Genomic DNA, 22,529 nt, shown 5'->3' with positions numbered 1-22,529 from the left:
GCCTATATTTAGCTTATTAAGGAGTCTTCTTAACTAAATCGCCTCTTTAGTTGCTTATATCTATCCTATAAATTCTGCTTTATAGGTTAATAGAGCGACAACGCTCTAGCGCTTAAACTGCTAGCTAATTGCTCCGCTCCCAATATTAAACAGGTATCCAGCTGTTAATTATCTTATATTGCGACATCCAGCCTAGTCTGCATCTATAAAACCCTTTAATATCTAGAGGTAACCTTTATATATAAGTTTAAGATCCCTTATACCTTTAAGGTACTGCAGGATGCGTTAAGCAAGCTTTATATATTATAGCCTAGGATTTGCTAGATACCGGCTTACTATAGAAACTGTATATATAATATCTCCTCTAGTTCCAAGCATAATATATATTAGAGATCCTATAATATATTAGTATTCCGCTTTTTAATTTAAAGGGCAGTTATATTCTAGGATATTCTCTAATAGTAGTAAGGTTTCTATTAGCGTGCTAATAGGAGCGCAGTTGTTAATTCTAAACTAATAAATAACCTTATTAATATAAGCTTCTTAACTTAGGTATAGTATCCTGTTCTAATAGTTTTACTAGATAAATATCCCGAGGTAGTAGCTATACAGTCTAAGGTCCGTTATTTAGAAATAGTTTCTTAGGCCTCTTTTAATCCTTTTAATTTCTGCAATACTTAGTCTAATAATTAGAAGGTTATTAATATATACTATAATATATATATTGCTTTATATAAAGATTCTAAGGTTAGCGTTAATTAGTTTAAAGCTAAGACTATATAAAAAGTTTATAAGGGTTTAATACTAAATATAAGGAGCTTGCTTTAGGCTGTAGAGTGCTTTCCGGAGTTTGCAGACCTTTAGTATACTATCCGCTATATAGTGTAGCTATTTAATATAGATTTTATAGTCTATATTACTATATAGAAAGGCTGTCTTAACGTCTATTTATTTGATTTTAAGGCCTAGAGCGGCCGCGATTATAAATAGAGCCTTATAGCTTATTAGCTTAATAATAGAGGTAAATATTTTATTATAGTTAACGCCCTCTTCTTAAGTAAAGCCCTTAACTATCTATCTACTTTTATAGTAGATAACTTCTCTATATAGTCCTTGCTTAAGCTTAAAAACCTATTTACCGCTAAAAACCCGTTAATTTCTAGAAGGGTTAATAAGCTCCTATATTTTATTCTGTTTAAGCAAGTTAGCTTTTTTAAGTATTGCCCTCTTCTATTTAGGCTAGCTTATATTATTCTTTACTTAGTAAACAGTTTTTAGTTTAAAGGGTTCTGTTTTTTCCGCAGCTACTATTAAAAATATTAGGAGTATATTGCCTTTAGGTATATTTATTAGTATAAGTTCTTCTGCGCTATTATTAGATATATCTAATACGGCCTGCGGGATACAGATTCTAAGTTTAGGGTAATATTCTAAGGCTTTTTACCTTACTCTATAAACTGGGCGATTAAGCTAGAGTTTTAGATATTATTGCTATTCTCCTAAGGCTTAGTTATATAGAGCGTTATTCTATTACTAGCCGCTATTAGGCAGTAGATTATCTTTTTCTAGAGTATCTAAAAATAACCCGAAAGTATTATTACTCCTAAAAGGCGACAAGGTCCTGTCTCCCTGCTTAGTAACTAACTGCAAGTTATTATTACTTAATTAGAACGGCGCTCCCTTTTCTAAGTTATTATTACTTAGTTAAGATAGCGTTTGCAAGTTTTTATTACTTATCTAAGGTAATATTTACGGGTTCTTAGTGCCCGCCTAAGGTAGTATTTACAAGTTTTTAGTGCCCGTATAAGGTAATATTTGCAAGTCCTTATTACTTATTTTAGAAAAGGCTTGCTCTAGTGCTGCTGCGGATATATAATATCTAAAGGCTGGCACAGATACTTGCTATATACTTACTAACGGTTGGTTTAGTAGCCCTACTATTTTACTCCCCTCTATAGTAGCAGCTATTACCTTAGGTAAGCTATATTATTTAGCTTTTATATTTTATATAATCTATATAGAGGGAGTTATAAGGGCTTTTTAGAATTTAGTATTTAGAGTTCTAATAATCCTTCTATTTTCTAGTAAAATGCGGTAGTTAGTGTTTCCCTTATAGCCTAGTAAAATATATAGCCTTATTTACAGTTTAGTTAGCTTTTTCCTTTACTTTAGTAGGATTAGGTATTCCCCTTTTAACCTAATTACTTTTAGTTATAATAAATTAGGCTTCTTACTATACTATACCTAATACAGTGTTATCTAAAGCTTTAATAAGGGCGATTAGTTAGAAAGGTATACTGCTGTTTAAGCTATCTCTGGCCAGAACTTTAATAGCAGCTTTATATATACTAGTATAGGTCCAACTCGATTATATATTATTTTATAGGCTCTTTCAGCCACGCTATTCTACTAGTGCTAGTCTACACCTGTAACCTTAGCTTAAATTAATTAAGAAAAGAGGATAAACTTTATTTCTTCTCCTACTTACTTAGCAATCTAATTAAGCTATATTTATCTATACTTTTATTTAGGGCGCTTATTATAGTTAAGAAAGAAGTGTAGCAATTTAATAACAAATCCCTGTTATTATAGTATAGGGGTAACTTTAATCTAGCCGGTTAAGTTATTAATAATAGTTAGCCAGTAGCAACTGCTATTAAGACCCTTATTAAATAGTCCTGTAATATCTATATAGAGGAGTTCTATTAGATATTCTCTTTTATAACCTAAGCAGTTATATAGCTTTTCGGTTATTCGCCCCTAAAGGCACGGATTATATAGTTTTTGCAGCTCTATATTTTAAATACTATAAGCTTGCTTTTTAAGCTATTATAAGTTTGTATTACTTAGGTAAGCTAGTTAGTTATACTAAAGGGTTAACTGTAGGCTAATATAGTAGGCTAGAAAGAAAAGGTTTATCTATAGGTTAAGTGCGTAAATACTGTAGTATTTACTTGCGGTATATAAGCTCTTCTTACTTAACTTATTGCAGATACTTACGCCCTTACTTAAAAACTTAACTTTAGCCCCGCGTTTAAGTAACTAAAGCATAGATATAAGGCTTACGTGCGCGGATAGGATAAAGAGGATATTATTAAAAATAAGCTATCTCTTTCTACCCTATATATTGCATAGTATATTTATTATGCCTACTTCTAAAAAAGATGTAGATATATTAACGCTCCGAAGTGCAGGCCTATAGTATATACCTATCTAAATAAACTTTAAGGTATTATTATATATATACTAGGCACAGCCACTATTAATAATCTAGGCGTCGCGGATTAGAAGCGTTTTTATAGTTATTATTGCGAGGGTATAGATAAGTATAGCGCAATTGCTTCTAACGCCCTTCCTAAATACTATATTAACATCTTCTCCTATAGCCTTTATTACTATAAAGGTGGGCTTCTTTAGGTTTTTCGGGCCACCTATATTATTATCCTTATTATTAGTAGAGTGCTATTTCTTTAACAGTTTGCAACCGTTAGCTTATAAGCCCTATACCCTTGCCTTATATCCCTTTTTATCTTTCCCTTAGCTCTTTAGCCTCGGATTTTTTTTAAAGCATTTAGTTTTAATATAGTAGAGCTTTTGGCAGAAAAAGTAGTAGGAAATATTATTAATCTTAACTTAGTATATAGTTCTATCGGATAATAGAATAAAGTTCTTTTAGCCAGGCCCCTAAATTAGAGTAAAAGTAGGGAGCGCCTGTATATTACTTAATTATTTTCCCAGCTGCCCCTTCCTATATTCTTCCTTAATTGCCTTACCTTTAATATAGTTAAATATAGGTGCAGCCTTAATAATATGCCCGTTTGCGTTTTTATTATTAATAAGGTCTATCTGCCTAAAGATATAATTATAGAAGCCTTTATATTTAGCGCCCAGCGCGTGTATAAAGAAGAATATGCGCTTAATTTCTAAAGTAATATAATTAGGGTTAAGGAGAAGTTTCTTAGTATAAATCCTTCTAATCTTAGCTTCTAGGGCCTAAGTGCTCCTATATTTTTCTTATATAAGGGATATATACTGCTGCTATAGGTTAATATATATTCCTAAACCTTCTGGTTTAAAGTTTTTCTTAACTGCCTATAAAAGAAATTAAACTTAATAGATTTTAAAAGTATTAATCCGTTACGCGGTATTATATATTAGCTTTGCTGCAATTATTGCCGTATAGAACTTATAGCAGTGCTGCTATTATTATATATTCTCTTTTTCTATAGGTGGAGTTGCTCCGTTTTTAGCAATAGCAGATATTCGGATAAATTTATTAACCTTCTGGTTCCACCTAAACTAGTTACTAGCGTTATTTAATATTAGAATAGTATTATAGAATATATTTAGGCTAAATTGCTTAAACTTTATAATATTAGTTATAGTGAAATTAGGTGCTCCTCTGCGCTAAAAAACTCTAATTTATTGCTAAGCGGGCTTGGGGCAACAGAGGTGGCGTAGTTAGATGCGGTGGCGGAGCGTGCCTCTAGGCCAAAAAGCTTAAGGCTTAAAGCTTTACTTAGTTTGCTTAAGATAATAAAAGGGCTGCAATTAGACAAGCCTGGCGTAGGCAAATAGGAAGGGGGCTCGTAGTCTCCGTCTAGTGCCTTGCGTAGCTTAGAGTATTTTTTGCACGCCCTGGAGAAGTAGGGAAATTATCGGCGGTTAACCGGGTATTGCGACCTAATTCCCTGGAAACTTATAGGTCTATTCGGTCGGAGGTTATAACGCGTGATATTGTTGTTATTAGTAATATATTTCTTCCTAGCCTTAGAAAATAGGGCGTCTGGTTCTTGTTTAAACCGGGAGTGCTTAATAGCCCCGGTGCGGGAGGACACAATTAACGCGCGGCGTATACGCTCCTTAAGAGGTAGGCGAAAGAATGCGATCTTGACTGCGCCAACCGATGTTGACGGGAAAAGCGTGCTTTGAATCTGACCCCAAGTCCACTTACGGTCTAGCCGAAGATAAGAGATGTCATTTACTTCCTCTCTTGTCCAGCGGTGGGTTTTGTTTCGCTGTTTCTTTCGTAGTGGTTGCGGTTTGAGGAGGTCAATTCGCGATCTTGTCGTTGGAGTTGACATCTTTCCCGACCTCTTCTTGTATTCTCGGTGTCATTTCATATGCACGACGTAGAGCGCATGTTGTGGGGTCGATTCTGCCCCTTCCGTTTCGGCATGGTTTCAATTCGCCTATCACAGGGGTTATCACTGTGATATCTACCCCTATCACATTTATGGTGTTTGTGATTTCGTCGGATGGAGGGTGATCCGTCTTGTTCCGAGTTCTTATTGGACTGTTTCGCAGATATTAACTTCATCGCTCATAAGATCATCACTTGCTGCGGAAGCTTAGCTGTAGGTATATATCTCTCAAAACCTGAATCGTGCGAGCCGGGCTCATAACCTGTTGAGCAAGTGATTGTGTCTGTTTTTTTCATTGTCTGGCTATGGATGGGCGGGGTGCCTCATATATGTATCCATTCTCACCCCTTGTCACATCGTTTCAGCCACCATTAACCGTGACATTCAACAATCCCCATGCCGCAACTTTGTAATAATACGCCTCTCGTACTAGCCCCGATTCTGCCGAATTTGTACTAGTATGCGAGTCGTACCAATCCCATAACGCCAGCTTTGGAATGGTACGCATCTCGTACTAGCCCTAATTCTGTCGACTTCGTACCAATCCCTATGGCGCTAGCTTTGGAATGGTACGGCATCTTGTATGTCGTACTCTGATCTTTGGTGGTGAGGGTCCAGGCCGGGATGGTGTTCTGAAATCGAATTTTACATATGCAACATCAGGGGACCGACGAGACGACCAGTAAAATGGAAATATATAAAAGAACAATGCTGAGGTTAAGACGCATACAAGAATGACAATTATGATGCCTAGCAGCAACAGCGTTATGTTGCGGAGATAAATTGCTCCTCTGCATCTGGAAACCCAACTTGGATGGCTTGGTCTGATGGAAGGCTGGTGGGACAGACTTAAAAGCCAGCATGAATCTTGACAGCAAGAAATACAAACTGCTAGATCTGTGCAGTCTAGCTATTGAGTATCGTTTAAAGTCTCTCAACCATTCATATCACACCACGGCTTAAAACTGAACGAGGCGCAATCGTCCATATGCGGACCACCAGATCCGCTATTTTGGTATTTGCACTCCCTCCAAGTGCTTTTGGAAAGCTCATGGCAATCTCCTCTAAAGATATTATGGCTAGTCTCGGCTGTGCAACCTGTCGTCCAGTTGGCGCTGAAAACGTACACTACAGTGTGATTATGATCGTCATCGATCTCGTGTCTGTGAATTTGACCATCAGCCGAAGATAATATATAGTGGTCTGAATTTTTCTTCTGATGACCCTGGAATTCTTCAATGTATTCTTCGATGTGCTTTTCGTCAATGTCTCCTCCGTCACAGTTCCACGGCGTGGGATTGCAAATGAGGGGGCAGGTGACGTCGATGCCGAGTTTTACGCAGCCTTCCAAGCGGTGGCCTCTAATCCCTTGGTTATTTATATAGTTGTGATAAGGTGCGGTTAACTTCTGCATGCAATCCTCATAACTATTGAGTGTGTATTCCTTTTCAGTTGTATAGGTTGTGTCCCACTCTATATATGCAGAGTATGTGGTAGGGGGTGTATTTCTCGGGGAATCCGCAAATCACTTCTGGCTGTTTGGTGTGAGTGGTGATATGTTCTTGTAGTTTGAGCATAAGGAATTAGCCGCATAATGAATCATCTCCGCCTGGCCATCCTTGGGATATGATTGTCCACGGTTACAGACCTGTAAGCTTCGGTCAGGATCTAAGCAGGTACTCTTAATACCAAGTCTAACATAGCCTTTGATATGGTTTCTACCTGCTCGGAGTTAGTAAGATACTATAAAGTATGATAGGAATGCCCTACCACTGCCATTATTGCCTGGGCCTAGGGGATTGTCACCCCGTATCAGATCATAGGAACTACAGGCCAGCCTATAGTTGAATACAGTGGCTTTAAATATGTCCTTAAAATGGGCAAGGTCGTTACCAAAATGATGTACACTTTCGTCCGCACATCCCGAGTCCTAATTAATGAATGATCGGTAATAAATTCCTCCCGACCCCAGGTAGCCTTCGATCTTTGCCTTGTTAGGGGTATAATCCAGGTTTTGAAGTTTTTGGCAGATACTAGCGGCGGCTTCATTATCCTGGTTTGGCTGGACGGGTCCTCCCTTACAAGTTCCTATTTCTATCAGCGTTGCATAATAGCTGTCCTTCAACTGGCTTGTGGGTTGTGGCCGTGGTTGTGGCCGTAGTTAGGGTTGGCGTCGTAGAAGATGTAAAGAAATATAGCAAGGTTTCGAGCAGTAATCTTTAGGCTTACGATGAACCCAATAGGAAGCGAGATAAAAAATGGAATGATCTTTTAAAAAAATTGCTTAGAAAGATGGAAACTTCGATAAGACTACTCATATATAAAATGAAATATTGGAATCTGTGCCCTTTAAAAACGGATATATGGCTCCTCGGGGACGGATTCAATGGGAGCTGATAAAACCTCCTAAGGCAAAGTCTGCAGCGTAGTAGGAGGCCAGGAGAATATTCTAAAGCAACCATGCTCTAAATAAGGATTTAAATTGCCAATATGGAGGCACCTTGCGGAATGTTGGTTGAGGCGAAGTGTGTTCTCTAGGACGCTGCGCCTCAAACCCCGCCGCAAACCTGTCCTGTATTCTGGCATTGTTGGTTTGCGACCAGCGCATCGTCCCATTGCCTAAGAAGTACGATACGGTTTCTTAGAAATTTAGTGTCCTTACTAAGGTACGCTGTGACCTATGGTGTCAAGGCCTGAGAAATTGCTAGAGTCACGTGATCAGCGGAGTATGCTGAAGATGCATGGAGGTGGCCGGCGAGGGGCAGAATCCGACGTAAGAAGATGAAAGTAGAACATACTTCTTATTAAACGCAAAAGCGAAAATCTCTAATACTCTCAACTGCGCCAAAGCATCCAAACCCGCTCGCTACGTGCACCACGGGAAGAATCCGTACGCGACGCAGCCCTCTTGATGCCAGCCACCGGCCCCTCCATTGTTATCCCTATCCATACAATCCTTCCACGTACTCATAAAAACACTATGCCAATCTCCTCCAAAGACCTCGTGGCTATTTTCGGCTGTACATCCCTTTATCCACCTAGCACTAAACTGGTACACGGCGGAACCGTGGGTCTCTTTACCCCAGCTCAGCTGATCATTGTGGGGGTCTGCGTACAGTGTCCGTACAATGTTTACAGCAGATTCATAATCTGTCAGCGCTTTTTCGACCAATGATTCTTGAATCTCGTCGTCGCAGTTCCAGGTCGGGTTGCACTGGAGAGGACCTTCGCCTAATTTCATGTCGCATGTGACGTCGATGCCGAATTTAACACAGCCTTCTAAGTGGTAGCCACCTACAATAATACATGATTAGATAAGATTAAGCCGCTGAAGGGGAAGGAAGTAGTCATTCACCAAATCCCCCGTTTGGGCAGTTATGATAAGGCGCCGTCAGCATCTCCATGCAGTGCTCGGGATCCCCGTCAAGTTTATGCTCTGTTTCAGCGGTACAGCTTGTGTCCCACTCCATGTAAGCGTTATATAGGGTCGGAGCACCCCATGCAGTAGTTCTGGTTGTCTTGCCCTCCCATCGTCCATCCTTGGGTGTGAACAGCTCATTATTCTTGTAGTTCGAGTCGCACAATGACCGTGCGACGTAGTCTACAGACTCGCTTTGGGCATCGGTGGGGCAAGTTCTCTTCTCGTTACACACCAGTGGGCCTTCGGTAATCTTCGGTGGCGGGGAGTCCGTACACGTGGGCTCAAATCCAAGTCGTACACACCCTTCCGTGTGGTTTCCACCTACTCAGAGTTAGTCAACGTCAGATGCGGCGATATCAGACATGTTTTCTTACCGCTGCCGTGATTAGTTGGGCCTGATAGATATGTCAGCATCTCCATTCGAATGGTTACACAACAGGCATATAGACTTACAGTTGAACACCATGGCTTTGAACATGTCCTTACAGACTGCAAGATTATCATCGAAGTGGTGTCTAGGCTCATTCATACATCCCATGTCCCACTCAACGAAGAAGTTATAGCTCACTCCTTCATATGCCCTGTAACCGTTGATTCGTGTATTATTAGGATAGAAGTCGATGTTTTGCAGTTGTGTACATGTGTCCTTGGCGGCTTCGTCGACATGGTTTGGTTTGACAGATCCCTGTTGGCACGTGCTCATCTTGTCCTTATTGCATGATAGGGGGCCTTCTACAGGTTTATACGTCGGTGTGGGAGGTATGCTCAACGATGTAGAAGATGTGATCGGAGTTGCCGTGGTCGATGATACTTGAGAGGCCGATGAAGCTGGTGATTTGGTTGACGCTGACGAAGATACGGTAGTTGAAACGGACGATACCGACGCGGTGAAAGACGGTATTGCAGAAGTTGAGGTGCACGCGAGGCCAAATTCTCGTATGTCGAAGGCAGTCCCTATCAAAGTCCCACTTGACATGATCAGAACTTCCGTAGCGTTGAGAGATGGGAACCCAGAGGGAATTGCGGTAGGGCTATCTGTTTGGGATGACATGGGCGCATTTTCCCTTCTCAGATGTGCGGGAAAATCGCGCCTTCTCTTCAAGGGGTTGCTCACACAAATTCTGGGATTGAAGTCAACACCCTTGTTGGTAGAAAAGAGGTCAAAGAGGACATACCCTTCTGGTGCCCTATTGTAGACAGCGTTGCAAGAGGTTGGCGGATAATCATATTGCAGATTGTTTAAATTATGTTGTCTTACAGCTTGCCCTCGCTCATGTAATTCCCGCGAATAATGTACGAGATATCGCTTGAGATCCCTGGGTTTGAATCGGGAACCTGAGTCTTGCGAAATAAATGCTACGAGTGACATGAAGTATGCTGCGAGCCCGGACTGCATCAAATTAGTAATGACCTGATACAGACCTTTCTCTGAGGCTTAGAAAAGGAGGTCGACTTACAACTAGAGCTGCGGAAGCGCTAGTGCCGTGCATTGACGCAAAAGCCGGTGAATCTACAGCAGTTGCGCATACCGCATCGAATGCGGCGTATAGAGTCATTGAACCGGCTTCACCGGGCGTATGCGGTGACGTATCAATCGAAAGGGTGCCGTCTCGACCAATTCCGCCAACGGTGATCAACTGGACGGCATGAGTTAGTGCATCGATATCCTGTTCGTGGCATGTTTAAATCTAAAGAACTTACCGCATTATTGTCAGTACCATGCATTGTTATGGCATTCTTATGTAGAGGGTATAGTTTTTGCCCTTCATCCAGTTTCGGATTTCCGAAATTACCGGCGCTGGCCACAATTGCGATTCCAAGATCGTCGCATGCTTGAATAGCGGCTTTCATGACATCGCTAACGGCATCGAAGTTTGGATCGTCTTCTACCGAATCTAGCAGCATCATTAGGATTGTAGCCTATCAATACCATGGAGTTCTTACTGAGACTGAGATTGATGACCGCTTGGCCTTTGAGGTTTCGTTCGTAGACATCGTTAAATATAACTCCGAAGCCCTCCATTAACGCCCCAGCTTGGAGGTTTACCAGTGCGAACTCTTTCCCAGACTGTTCGGGCGGATTATTCTGATCGGGTGGTTGATAGCCTGGAGGTCTAACGGCATTCATGACCTTAACAAAGACAAGATCTGCGTTTGAAGCTACACCAGCGGAGCGACCAGCAGCGATACTGCCCATTCTGGTTCCATGCCCAAGATATTGACCTCCTCTGAACCCAGATATATCCGTCATATCTTCCGGGGCGTGCCTAGTGGTGTCCGAGATTCCCCTTAGTGTGAACCTATTCGGCACTACGTGGGATCTAATACGATTCATCTCGAATTCCTGGAACTAATGTTACTAAGTGAAAAAGAGAAATAAGACGATACGTTTCTTACCTCACTCACTGTGGTTTGCGAAAAGCCAGTATCCATGATGTAGATGGTACTGCCCTTACCAAGAGACGGATCAAAGATATACGCGTCAGGAACCTTTCCAGGGAGCGCCTGTGAGATCATATTGAGGTGATTAAGGGGGTTGACTGATTGAGAACCCCATCTTCTCTGGGCAAGGTTCGGGTTGGGCGGATACCCACCTTCTTGAACTGGGGGAGCCCGTGCCACATGCAGATGTTCTTTTTTATCTTCGATAGGAATGGCAGCAGTCAGCTGTCTCTCTCCATCTTCTCCAGGGGAGTTAACGAAAACCCCTGTGATGAAGGGGTACTTATCACTATCCGTCAATTCTTTAGCTTTCGTCTCGTTCATCTGAGTACAATAGAATGGCCATTCCACCCCTGGGAATTTGCTACGATCCGAAAGGTCGCCGGAATTGTTGTCTAAGTCTTTCACAAAGTTCGAGAAAGTATCGTAATCTGTGCCGAACTTGGTCATGATTAAGTAATCTTGGGTTGCGGCAGTCGGCGTGTGAGAGGACGACGAAGAGGAAGTTGATGAGCTAGTAGTCGTAGATGCCGCCGTAGACTGCTGGGTACTTCCTAAGGAAGTCGAAAGAGTTGACTGTAGCGCGGTGGACGCCTGAAGTGACGTGCTTCTCCCTGAAGTAGGTAGAGTTGTAAATGGAGCACTTGTCGGCGTTGCCAAAGAAGATGTTCCCGACGTGGAGGTCTCCGATATATCTGGTGTAGCAGAAGGGAGCGAGTGCGTGGGTAAGGAGAGAGTTGGAAAAGAAACTGTCGACTGCTGATCGAAGGATGTATCGGATGTAGCAGAAGGATGCGAAAGCGTGTGTAAAGACAGAGTTGGAAAAGAAATTAATGACTGTGGATCCGACGATGTAGGATCGGTTGCCGTTGTGGGAACGCTTTCAGTTGGCAGGTCATCTTCTGGCACCAGGTCCTTGAGGGCTTCCAGGCTTGGGATCTCAAGGCCGAGCCCACCCTTTGGCTTTGGCACGTTTGTATTCAAGAGATCTTTTAGCTGCTTTTTCACGTCGTCGATGAGATCAGGAGGGCCTCCTTTCTTGAGAGCATCTATCAGGTTCTTGGCGCCGTTAACGACATTAGACATGTGTTTTGCTTCCAGCCAAGCGTTTTTAAGAAGGGGGCCTATTTCTGGTGGTCCGGCTCCTGGTATTGGACTCTTGAATTTTCCGTCTATAGACTTAAGGTCGTTAGAGAATTCAGAAGAGAAATCATCAATGAGGCCGTTGACTGTATGCGCGAAGTCTTGTGCGACTAGGGCTAGTTAGCAATGTGTATGGTGGGTAGCCAGCATTGATAGATAATTAGGATACTTACAGCTGTCTACCAAGTTGAATTTACTAGTGATTGCGCCCTCTTCAATGGAATCAACAGTGCCCTGCACGAAGGGTCCCGTGTCTTTCACAATTCCTGCAATTCCTTCTGTTGCCTTCCCCGCAGTATCACCCAAGCATTTAATGGCGGCGAATAGGCCCCCACAGTTGGATTTCTTCTTTTTTTCTTTCCCTCCCAGCTTAGCTTTAACACCATTGCCAAGGTTAGTCTCTTTAGTGAGCCCAGATGGTATAGGCATGTTGGCTCCTCCAAGAATGACGCCGGAAGGAGACATTTCAATCTTGTCGACCTTGGTGGCGGACGGGAGTATGCGTGGAATTGCGAACGGGAATGGGAGAATCACAAATTCTTGATTATCTACGACAACATCCAATTCTTTCGCGAGATCGGAGAAGTTTCTATATGTCGGAGCCGGATTAGCCGCCATGGTTTCTCCTAGGCAGGATAGTAGTTGGGGTGCTGTGCCGGTAACGCCGAGGGGGATAGTGACTGTGCCGCACACCACCTGCGTTGGCCCGATTACGATGTTACCACCACTTGCTTGGGTAATAGTTCTGGTCTTCGTTTCGAACGGATAAGTGTTCGAACCGATAACAATCTCGGGTCCTTGGGCCACCGGTGTAATTTGGACGGTCGAGGTTTGGATGGAAGTGACGGTCGCTGTGACCTGGACAGTAGAAGGTGGGATGTTAGCGCTGGAGCTAGCGGAGCCGCCTGAATTCTGATTGGCTGATGACACTGAAGCGAAGGAACTTGAACTAGAAGCAGCGGAGGTCGTAGTTGAAGACAGAGCGGCTGTTTTGTCTGAACCTCCCGATGAACTTTCTGATGTGAATATGCTCGATACCGAAGTTCCATACGACTGAAAGGTGCTAGTACTCCCAGGTGGTGACATGGGTCCAGTGGGACCGAAGACACCAGAAGCAGAGTGAAAAGCACCAGAAGCAGAGTGGGAAGCACCAAAAGTACCACCAAAGGGACTATCTAAGCCAGTCGCTTGGCTTCGCTTCCAAACAACGCCTTCTTGTGGTATGGATAGCAAGAGTGTAGGATAACGTTGGGTTTTCGATTGTGGATGGCGGAAGAGGTCCAAGGGTTTTGGAAGGTTGTTAAAGTATCCGAGGTCTACCCAAGTCTCATTACGGAAGACAAGCTGATGGAAAGCAATCAAGAGCGCTGAAATCTGCGACATTTAGAATCTGCATATCGAGGTGGTCGCACACTTACTAGGAATCTAACCGTCCAGGACCATCGCGGATGGCCTGGCATACTGGCTGAAGTGGTGATTGATCCTATGACCTTAATACCCCCAAAAATAGATCAAATACCTTCTCTGAAGCCAAAGAGAAAGGGTAGTAGATTCTCCTACAGTGATATGTATATCATAGAGATAAAGGACGTAAAAATGAAACGCTGGAACAAGCGAGAAGATAATGGGAAAGATGGGGAAGTTAGACGAGAGACTTATATACATTCCCCCGGGTTGCCTGACCGTGTCCTTTGAAAAAGGACACATGGCTCCTTGTGATCTAAATTCGATTTCTTTTGGACACATTTGCGGCGATGGAGTGCAAGAGGAGCCAGGTACGACGTCGTAGGTGAAGTTCGCGGTGCGGCACGGGATCGGGGGCCATCTCTGAATCAAGGAGGAGCTAAAGTTGGGTGTGCACTGCCAGTGTTGAGGCTTCTAGTAGACGCATCGTCAGAGGGTTTCTGGCAACATGGCGATGAAGATGCCGGCGCGTAGCGCTAAGCAGTCACGATTTAGATGTGTGCAATACTAGGTTCGGAGATAAACAGGCGTTCGATTCGTCAAGTCGATCGCTTTGAAACAAGCTGCGGATAGATTGCGGCACATATCAAGCTTTCGCGTGGCTATGGTGGTATGTTTGATGGTGCAAGGAGGGAAAAATGTATATTGTTGTGTGGAACTATCTGTGTGGTGAAAGCTTTTATACAGGTGGCTGGAAGCGAACACCTGAGAAAGCAATGAGAAATCAGTGAATGGCTGGCAATCAACAAGAGGAGCACTCTTTGCTCCATCAATGTTTGAAAGCTGGATTTGCCACTCATGACTGTGCCGCGAACGTGATTGGGCGACATTGGCTTCCGGAAGGCACCAGGATCTGGAATACATTCTACTGAGGCGTATATCATTCGTGGCGCAGGCGGCATCTGCGCACATCGCGAGACGTCGGCTGAGGCAAAGTGCGTCCTCTGCGGTGACGCGCCGCAAATCTGTCTGTAAGGCATTCTTGACATACGGCGTGTTCGTCACGGGAGAGTCCAATGTCCTGCAGCGTATCAGCATGCTAGCGCTGGTCAGTGGCTCGAGAGTAAAAGTTGCTCCACTAGAGTGTGTATGGAGAGGGGAATGAAGAGTGCGGCGTCGGGGACGGACGCCCAAAAGCCTTGGCGTCAGCACCATAGACGGGTCGTGGCCTCTTATTTCCGGCTTTTATCACGTCTACAGAACATCACACGGATTCTCGTCTGACGCGCTTTGCAGACGTGGTGTTGTTGAAGGCCAATATTCTACATGCATCATTCGCAACTTCAGCACCATGCCAAGCATCACGATGCGTCGTTCCAAACGCGTCAAACGCGTTCACTTCTCATTACTCATTTTGTCTTCATTGCAAGCCAAAAACCTCCAATATCGTTCCTCCGCACCCTACCACGCCTTACCTGCTGACCTAAGCAAATTTGATTCACCCCTCCATCGCCTTCTGCGATTCCTTCGTCGCCTCCTCGATCACTTCTATAAACAGTGGCCCCTTGCCGGAAGGTGTCGAGGTTGTGTCATCGCAAAAGCCTCTAGCTAAGTCATGTGGTATTCAGGCCGACTTCCAGGGCTGGTTAGCTAAGTAAGGTAGCCGCAAACGAGCTCCTCCATTTTTATAATAGTAGACTTTTGTTAGAACAAATCCTACATTTCCCGTAATTGTCTATCGTCTATACTATGGCATGCAGCCGAATGCAAGCCTTCGTCAAGCGGGAATTCAAAAGGGGAGGGATCTGGTGGTAATGCATAAGACGAGAAAGTGGAGTGAGAAGCAGGGTATGTGTTTTTATAGTTAGTTAGAGGAGGTTCGAAGACTGATTACATAAGGGCAGAAAAACACGCTAAGCCGGAAGAGAAGGACCGCCTAAACCTGAGGGGGTGTCCCCGTAAACCACTTTACAGATGAAATGATGGCCTGGACGCTGTGGCTGTTCGTCCACCGAGCTCGGCTGAAACACCCACTAAAACGTCTTAGATAAGCTTGGTGGCATTGGCATTGGTACTAGAGATATATTTCGACCGAATCTCATCACCTCGGTGCATCAACACCTTTTCTCAACCCGAGCACGCCGAACTCACTAAGAAAAACATACCTCTTGCGCAGTATTGCAGTGGGCAATGACCGGAGGAAGCCCCCAGATGGACGGATCGGAGCCCAAGCGAAGAAAGGTCCGCAAGGGCACCCAAAACTGCTGGGAGTGCAGGCGGCGCAAGGTCCGTTGCATCTTCGCGGCCACCGAGGCCGTCTGCGAGAACTGCAGGCGACGAGGGACGGCATGCCTCAGCCAGGAGTACCCCGACGAGCCGATGCCCTCTGCTGGTAGCATTCCAGTAGAGACGAGGCTCGGCCGGGTCGAGCAACTCGTCGAGCGCCTGGTTGACTCGAACCGTTATGCAGGCATTCCAACACCGGTCCCATCCGAAGTTGAGGCTGGTGCTTCCGTCGGTTGTAGTGGTAGCAGAATAGGGGTGCGTGTTGCCAGCCTTCAAGCCCTCACCAGACTCTATTCTCATACCTCGAAAGCACGTTCTGAATACAGGCCAATTCGCCCTCTCAAGGCCCCCTTTGGATCGGCCCTCGCATGCCACAACGGCTTCTCCAATCCATAGCAGGCGCGCCGCAGCTAAGTATGAGGAACTGTCCCGCGCTCTCACCGCAGCATGGCCTAGCCAGCGCGACATTGACATCATCTGCACACTCCCCGTTGGCCTTTCAGCGCATCTTCATGGCGGAATATGCACACCCTATTCTAGCTCCATGCGCTGGGACCCGCCCTCGCCTCGGGAGATGCTGAAACTGCCCCCACCTGGTTCCCATCCGGTGCTAATTGCGCGCAAGCTTCTAGTGCTCGGCACGTTTCTTCAAGGTGTTCTCCCTTCTGCTATCCAGGAATTGACAGACCTGGGCTCCTCCTACCACGATGTCATGTCTCACGTCGTCGAATCGGCCATCAGACTTGTAACCACTAACGAAGATCTTATCCGCTCCGTCGAGGGCCTCGAGTGCATCATGATCGAGGCTGAGTACCAGAACTATGCCGGCAACCTCCACAGGGCGTGGATGGCAATGCGCCGAGCGACCACCGTTGCGCAGATGATGGCGCTTCACCGCGGTCTCAATTCGCCGTCGCTGAAGATTCTCACACAGGAAATGCGAGCAATCTTCAACCCGGACCAAATCTGTTTTCGCCTGGTCGAAATGGACCGCTATCTTTCGCTCATGCTGGGCCTGCCGTGCACTTCGCTCGAAGCACGCTTCGCATCATCAGAGTCATTGAAAGGGTGCCAGCCCATTGATCGCATGCAGCGCATCCACTGCACTATGGCTGACCGCATCCTGCAGCGCAACGAAAATAACCTATCCGAAACCCATGATATCGACACGCTATTGCAGAAGGCTGCCGCCGAGATGCCGCCCCAGTGGTGGCTGATCCCCGATCTCTCAGCTAGCAATATGGGCGGCACAGAGGTCCTCCACGAGACAATTCGCCTCATGGACCAGTTCAGCCACTATCACCTGCTAATACGGCTGCATTTACCCTACATGCTGCGCTCCTCTCCCGACCATAGGTACGATCATAGCAAGATCACTGCCGTCAACGTCAGCCGCGAGACTCTGGCCCGCTTTGTAGCCTTCCGCACCTCAAACCCTGCCCACTTCTACTGCCGTGGCACCGACTTTCTCGCCTTCATTTCTACCACGGTCTTGTGCCTCGCCCATCTTGAATCCCGCGGCCGGCGTCAGGGTCTTGCCCTAAACTCGAACCCCGGCGCCGTCTTCAGCTTCCTCGCTCACAGCCGCCCCAGCGATCGCGGCATAATGGAGCGCACTCTTGAGATCATCGAATCCATGGCCCGCGCTGGTACCGATGCCATCGCCTCCAAAATCGCCCGCATCCTCCGCCCTCTGCTTGCCATCGAGGCTAACGCCGTCAGCGGCACTAGCTACAGTATCAACTCTTCCACAGGTGACGAGGAAGAGCTTGAGTATCACGGTAAGTTGTCGAACGGGGGTAAAGGTCTGCACGTCCACATCCCCTACTTTGGTACCATCAATTTCGAGCGCGGCGCTATCTCAAAGTCTGTCTCAATCGCACCAACAGTGGGTGAGCAAGGCCTCCCGATCACATTGAGCGGAGACATGTTGCTCCCCGATCAGCTGGGCCAACACAGCCAACAACCGTCTTCTGAGTCTGACAGTCCGCCGGTATATCAGATCGGCAGCCAGTTGGATCATCAGAATGCGCAGACCGGGCAGTTGCAATTTAGCCAGCTAGCGTCGCCGCAACAGCCTCCCTCCGCAGGCAATAGCGGCTCCAGCTTCAGCAGTGGCAACATTCACGAGTCCCAGTTTCCCGTCGGGGCAGGGGTTGCAGGTGTCGAAGATGACGACTGGGACTTGCAGGGCGTCGACGTGGCCCTCTTTGATAGCCTATTTCGCGGAACGACAATTCCAGATGCAGTCGAAGAGGAAGCTTGGACACAGTGGGCGGGCAATGGGTGAGGCGATTGAGCATCGCCGCTTGGTGATTCGGCCTAACTACAGCCAGCGGAACGGCTTACTAAGCCCTCACACATAGCATAGTTATATATATAGTCTATCCTAAGTTTTATCTTAATTTATCTAATAATCTCTAGTGCTATCAGAGAGACCAGAAGACATGTATCCTTACAAAGTCGGGCGAGCCTATTGAGGTGGCACATATTTGTCCATTCTCGATGCGGTATGAAGACAACAGCGTCGAACAATCTGTCCCCTCCTTTTGGCAGGCTTTGGGAGTATTTTGGTCGAATGAACAAGTCGATGCGTGGTACTCTGCAATTTTCCCACGTGGCACAGAGGTTTGCCAGAACCTGGTCTGCCTTTGCCACACATGCCCATGCGTATTGGGAGCGGGCATATTTCGCCCTGAAGCCAATCCGAATATCAGAGGACAAAAAGCACTTAGAAGTACAGCTGTTCTGGCTATCACGAAACGCCCACGGTCCAGGCGTACAAGGTTCAAACCAGTCCCTTCATTAGCAGCCTTGGATCAAGGCACCGAACTTGGCAACACTTTTCGACCAACCAGACCAACCAGCTAATCTCCTCCGGGTCCGAGATATCTCTCACAACTGACAACCCAGTCCTACGGCCGCTGCCTGGCATCGCCCTATTAGAGATGCCAATGGTTTTTGCATCGTGTAGCTGCAATGAGCGGAGCTGCTGAACCCCAGGACAACTTTCACGACGACGACGACGACGACTTTGGGGCCCCCTCGAACCAAGTTCAAAGGGGCCCCTAACTACCCCTCGGCCCTCTTGGTTTTACGGCTTCAATCGATTCACGGCTTCGATCGTTCCACCCCCTCGGCCTAGGCTTCGAACGGGCCTATCTTGGTTACTTCTGTTCAGAACTTCGTGTTGGCTATGTAGTGGGGCGCCTGAATCTTGACGGCGGCTATCTAGACTGTCCGCTGTGCTGCGTTCGTTGCATCTCAATACTTCCGAGGCAAAGCAAACTTTTCCTGGAGTTGGCGCGTTCTTCGTCAAATGAGAAGGCTTATGCGCTCTCCTCATCTCGAGGGAGGGGTAACGGCCTTGAATGGGTATGGGCGGTTTCCAATGTGCTTACAGCGTCAAATTGACGTTTGAAGCACTAAGTCCAGAATGATCGCGTAATTGCTTTGATCGGAGGGTCAGAGGGAGGTGATGATACGCAGTCGAGGGCGTAGAGGGAGTCGTCTTCAACGAAAAATTCTAATTAACTTGGAGCTACCATCATTTAATCTGCTTCCCCATTCTTTTCAGGTGCCTCTATTCAAGTACACAAACCCAGCCACTTGCGTCCCATCTTACCCTAAACACCCACCCCAACGCCAATACCAGAACCCCTGAACATATTATACATCTCCCCCTTTCTATTCTTTCTTCGGCAATTCCCTAAACACCCTCTTAAAAACCCGCCGACTATTATACAGATTAACAAGCCTCAGCCTCTCATTATCCAAATGCGCCGAATCGCTCGCCTGCCCACACGGCAAATGCGCCGCGGGCGCTCCAAACTCCTTCTCCAAGAATCGGATCGACGGGATGCTGCCGCCCTCGCGGATATACAGCGGCTTGGTGACGAACATGCCTTGCTCCGGCTTCCCGTTCGCGATCGCGGAAGCGGGTTCTTCCGCGTCCTTGTCGCCCGACCCAGCGGCCAGCGTAGTTGAGGTGATCGAATTGCGCTGAGCGAACGCACGGGCGGCGTGTCCAGCGGACGATTTGCGCCGGTGCGCGACGCTCGGGCTGGGTGCGGGCGTCGGGCCCCAGACGTCGATGATAGCGCGCTCGAGAGTCTGGAAAATTTGGTTGTTGAAGTCGCCGAGCCAGGGTTCGGCGACGTGATCGATGGTGACGGTGAGGCTGTTCTCGGTGTCCAGGCTATCGAAGACTTGATGGAGAAAGTCTGTGAGCAATTGAGCGATGACAGTGGACTCTTGGTTGGGGACTAAGCGAAGAGAGAGCGAGGCGCGAGCAAGGCGAGGGATAATGGTGGAGTTTTCCGGGCCGGAGGTTTGGAAGCGGTGGATAGTGAGGGAGGCCTCGCGCCATCGTCGCATGAGAGAGGTTGCGAGCTCATCTGGGTCGCCGAGGTCTGGGTTCCCACGGACGAGGGTCTGAGTAATGTCTTTGTAGAGCTTCTTCTCGTCCTGGGATAGGGGTAAGATGGGGTCGTAGAAGCCTGGAATTCGCACTTTGCCGTGTTTGCCGGTGAGTTGAGCGAGTGTCATGATGAGATCCTTGAGCGACTCGTCAAGGTTGGCGCTGCCGTCGACACCGCTATGAAGGTCGGGATGTGGGGATTCGACTTGTACGGTCGCATGAATCACACCGCGCAGGCCGTAAGTGAGACACGGGTTTTGGTCGTCGAGCCAGTAGCTGTTGGCTAGAAGGATCCAGTCAATGTCGCCAATGAGCTCTTTGTTGGCTTGGATAGCGTTTACGAAGCCTCGCGAACCACACTCTTCCTCGCCTTCGATCAAGAAAACGACGTCAGAGTCCAAGGCTTGCTCTGCTATAAGATCTGCCACGGCAAAAATAGCGGCCATGATAGGGCCTTTGTTGTCAGACGCTCCACGTCCATAGAGATACCCATCGATTCCCTGAAGCGAAAAAGGGTCTGAGATCCATTTCCCTTGCTCGTTCTCGGCTGGGATGACATCGTAGTGGCCATAGAAAAGGATGCGTTTGCGCGCCGGTTGCTTCAGACGATTACCGCGGAAAGTGGCAAGAATGATAGGATTGTAAGAATCCTTAGTGTTGAGCATTTCGGTGGCAGCGCCAAAGTTTTTGAAGACGGATCGAAGGTAGGAAGCACCTCTTCGGCAGTCACCTTTATATCGTGCATCAGAAGATACCGTACGGTACGAAACAAACTCTTTGAGGAATTCGAAGAGATGCTCTGACTAAATTAGTGTCTGCAATATACAAAATGTGAAAAGAATTTTGGAGCAGTTACCGTTGCTTGTCCGCTTATTGTTGGCTGGGGCGGAAATGCAATCCTGCACATCCCAGATCGCGACCGTGCTATCGTTGCCACCCGTGACGAATATAGGCTTGCATTTGCTGTTGTATGCAAAAGTGGATGCTAAGACACGTTCTCTGTGAGCTTGAAATGTCGCTACGGTCTCGTATTGACGATTGAATTTCTGTGCGAATGTTAGAACGTACTAAACCCGCTTGTACATTCGGCTTACCTGAACCAAACCATTCACTCCAGTGCTAAACAGGAATCCACCGCCGACACTCAGTGATAGTATGTCGCCAGTGACTGTTTTGAGGCTCCTCACAAGCTGGTACGTTTCCAAGTCCCAGACGTTGATCTCTCCATCCAGACGTCCGCTATAGAGGAACTTTCCATCCAATGCAAGAGACAGGACTGATGCTTCCCCCTCTTGGTCGTCCCCGAGAGCTTGGACTTCATATATGGCACCCCCTTTGTCCCCATTTAGACCCCATAGATGAATCACTCCGTCTCCGCCTCCAGATATGAGTATTTCCTCGTTTGGATCGTCCGATGTTATTCCCCGAGCTATGAGCATACAGTATACATAGCCGAAATGTGCGAATTGGCGAATGTATTGATTATGAATCTCCAGCGACTGGCCACCTACCGCATTCCGAGGACCATCATCTGTAGACCGCGGTCGAGGGGTTTGGACACCACCAGGACCGGACGAGTCAAAGAAGCGGCTTGTACGTTCGGCGGGGTGTGCTTTAGGGTCTGGTGGAGGGCGAATGTCCTTTTCCCTTAGATCGTACCACTATCGGCGTGTCAGCACCACGTGTAGCGTAATGGAGTTGTCGTAGGTTACCTGAATGCTCGTGTTCTGACATCCCAAGTATACTGTTTTAAGGGAGGAGGAGTATGATACGCAGAAAATGTCGCCGACATCGTAGAGGGAGTATATGGTGTAGACGCGGAGGAAGTTCTTGGTGCTCCAGACCTGAGGATAGGTTAGCAGATGCGTTGAGCGCAGTGATGTATGCCTTACGTTCACGATCCTGTCTCCTGCACTAGAAAATAGAAGATCCTGATCTTGCGACAGGCAGAGGCCCAGCACGCTCCCTCTGTGGCCTTCAATGACTTTGACGCACCCATACGTATCTAGACTGTACACCTTTCCAGAATCAGATGAGGCCGTCAGGAGCTCAGATCAACTCACAAGTATCTCTCCCCCTTGTGTTCCAGCGAAGATGTGTGAAGTTGATACTACGACGGCTAGGATGGACTTGTCATGTCTCATTCGGTGGAAGATGGTGGGGTTTTTGGCTGGTCTCGATAGCAGAGCCCGCTGGCCGTTGACCTCGACATCTGCAACCGCCTCATCGTGATCCGTGGAGACGTCTACGCGCAAATCGTCAGTCAATA

At 46.6% G+C, this 22,529-nt stretch overlaps 3 protein-coding genes across 3 annotated transcripts; 1 reads left to right on the top strand and 2 right to left on the bottom strand.

Annotated features, from left to right (window-relative positions):
- Positions 1-8,405: 8,405 nt before the first annotated feature.
- Positions 8,406-9,739, bottom strand: BDZ99DRAFT_147503 (uncharacterized protein). Its single transcript, XM_033712750.1, has 3 exons — positions 9,019-9,739; positions 8,940-8,960; positions 8,406-8,886 (listed from the first exon to the last, which is right to left on the bottom strand). The coding sequence occupies exons 1-3, from the start codon at positions 9,614-9,616 to the stop codon at positions 8,492-8,494; spliced, it is 1,014 nt and encodes a 337-aa protein (XP_033571513.1). The 5' UTR covers positions 9,617-9,739; the 3' UTR covers positions 8,406-8,491.
- Positions 9,740-15,762: 6,023 nt separating this feature from the next.
- Positions 15,763-18,224, top strand: BDZ99DRAFT_425309 (uncharacterized protein; the record flags this gene model as incomplete). The annotated part of the gene is made up of 3 exons (XM_033717084.1): positions 15,763-16,002; positions 16,256-17,710; positions 17,978-18,224. The coding sequence occupies 3 exons, from the start codon at positions 15,766-15,768 to the stop codon at positions 18,128-18,130; spliced, it is 1,845 nt and encodes a 614-aa protein (XP_033571512.1). The 3' UTR covers positions 18,131-18,224.
- A 1,124-nt stretch (positions 18,225-19,348) lies between these two features.
- Positions 19,349-22,529, bottom strand: BDZ99DRAFT_425306 (glutathione degradosome). The gene is made up of 6 exons (XM_033717083.1): positions 22,324-22,529; positions 22,153-22,278; positions 21,973-22,104; positions 21,355-21,921; positions 21,117-21,306; positions 19,349-21,059 (listed from the first exon to the last, which is right to left on the bottom strand). The coding sequence occupies exons 1-6, from the start codon at positions 22,402-22,404 to the stop codon at positions 19,528-19,530; spliced, it is 2,628 nt and encodes an 875-aa protein (XP_033571511.1). The 5' UTR covers positions 22,405-22,529; the 3' UTR covers positions 19,349-19,527.

Source organism: Mytilinidion resinicola (assembly GCF_010093595.1).
Source record: "Mytilinidion resinicola strain CBS 304.34 unplaced genomic scaffold BDZ99scaffold_21, whole genome shotgun sequence".
Classification (NCBI taxonomy): domain Eukaryota; kingdom Fungi; phylum Ascomycota; class Dothideomycetes; order Mytilinidiales; family Mytilinidiaceae; genus Mytilinidion; species Mytilinidion resinicola.
Note: the sequence above shows the minus strand (reverse complement) of the source record. Positions and strands in the feature narration are given on the sequence as shown.